The sequence below is a fragment of the Seriola lalandi genome, unplaced genomic scaffold (assembly GCF_002814215.2).
Source record: "Seriola lalandi dorsalis isolate HSWRI2012SDOR001 ecotype SW California unplaced genomic scaffold, Sedor1 jcf7180002054935, whole genome shotgun sequence".
Classification (NCBI taxonomy): domain Eukaryota; kingdom Metazoa; phylum Chordata; class Actinopteri; order Carangiformes; family Carangidae; genus Seriola; species Seriola lalandi.
This window is the reverse complement of record NW_019525487.1, coordinates 293,955-294,950: the sequence shown is the minus strand read 5'-3', so window position 1 is coordinate 294,950 and position 996 is coordinate 293,955. Positions and strand designations below refer to the sequence as shown.

The following is a 996-nucleotide window of genomic DNA, read 5'->3' as shown; positions in this document are numbered from 1 at the left end:
TTATCACCACTCACTGTAACTGACAGTCCAGACTTTGTTTCATTTTGAGTTCCCAAGTGAGAGATGAGGAACTCTGGTGGTTTTCCTGGATATTGTCGATACCAGAAGAAATAGTCACCACCAGTTGCCTTTGTGGAGTAGTTGTAGGACAGAGTAACAGTGCTGCCTTCTGAACTGAACTCTTCAGTCTTGACTGGACTCAGTTTTTCACAGCTGACTCCTAAAGAAACAGAGAACTCTGTTATAACATGATGTAAATGTTTCAATACATAATTTACATTCATTTTGCTGCATGATCTCACATACCTGTTAGAGACAGTACATAATAGTCCAATGACAGCATGTTGAATAAAGGTAATGTTGATGGTTTGTGTATTGAACTGTGCTGAATATGGAAGTTCCTCTCTCTTCTATAGTTCAGTAACAGCTCAGCTCCTCCCTGAATCTCTCCGTCTCCTCTTAGATCTGTATTTTCTCTTCTCTCTGTGACACTTCCTCCTGCTGAATAGGGGGGGTGGGTCTTTTACTTTTTATCGATTCTGATCGCTATTCTCCTTATCGAATCCGGTTCTTATCGAATCATGTTTGTAATCCTGATATTTTGTCGGAGTATTTCAATAACCAATATTAGCCTTGCTTTATTTTTTCCACTTTTAGGCTATTATCCGTAAATTGTCATAAAAATGAATCATATTATAAAATAAAAAATCAGCATGTGGTGTTCTCTGGAAGGATGGATGATCTGTCTGGGCTGATTGTATCTCCAGCGGTGGAGAAAACCCTCTCACTGGGGGTAGAGGAGGCCTGTACACTCAGGTATGAGAGGGCCGGGTCTTACGCTTTATTGACGGATCGTACTGTGAACCAAATGACAATAAGTCCGCCTAACAGGTCCTGGCAGATGAGGAAAACTTTTACAGACTATAAAATGCTCACTGCACTGCACTCAGGAGTACGACTGAAATATGCAAACGCTTTTGGAATTTAAAAGCAGAG

General features: G+C 40.6%; 1 protein-coding gene across 1 annotated transcript in view; it reads right to left on the bottom strand.

Annotated features, from left to right (window-relative positions):
* LOC147817581 (uncharacterized) overlaps positions 1 to 295 on the bottom strand; it is a 3,778-nt gene extending 3,483 nt beyond the window's left edge. The window contains exon 1 of the mRNA XM_087170223.1: positions 8 to 295. Within this exon, the coding sequence (XP_087026349.1) occupies positions 8 to 284 (277 nt within the window). The 5' untranslated portion in view covers positions 285 to 295. The remainder of the gene's footprint in view (positions 1 to 7) is intronic.
* Positions 296 to 996: the final 701 nt, after the last annotated feature.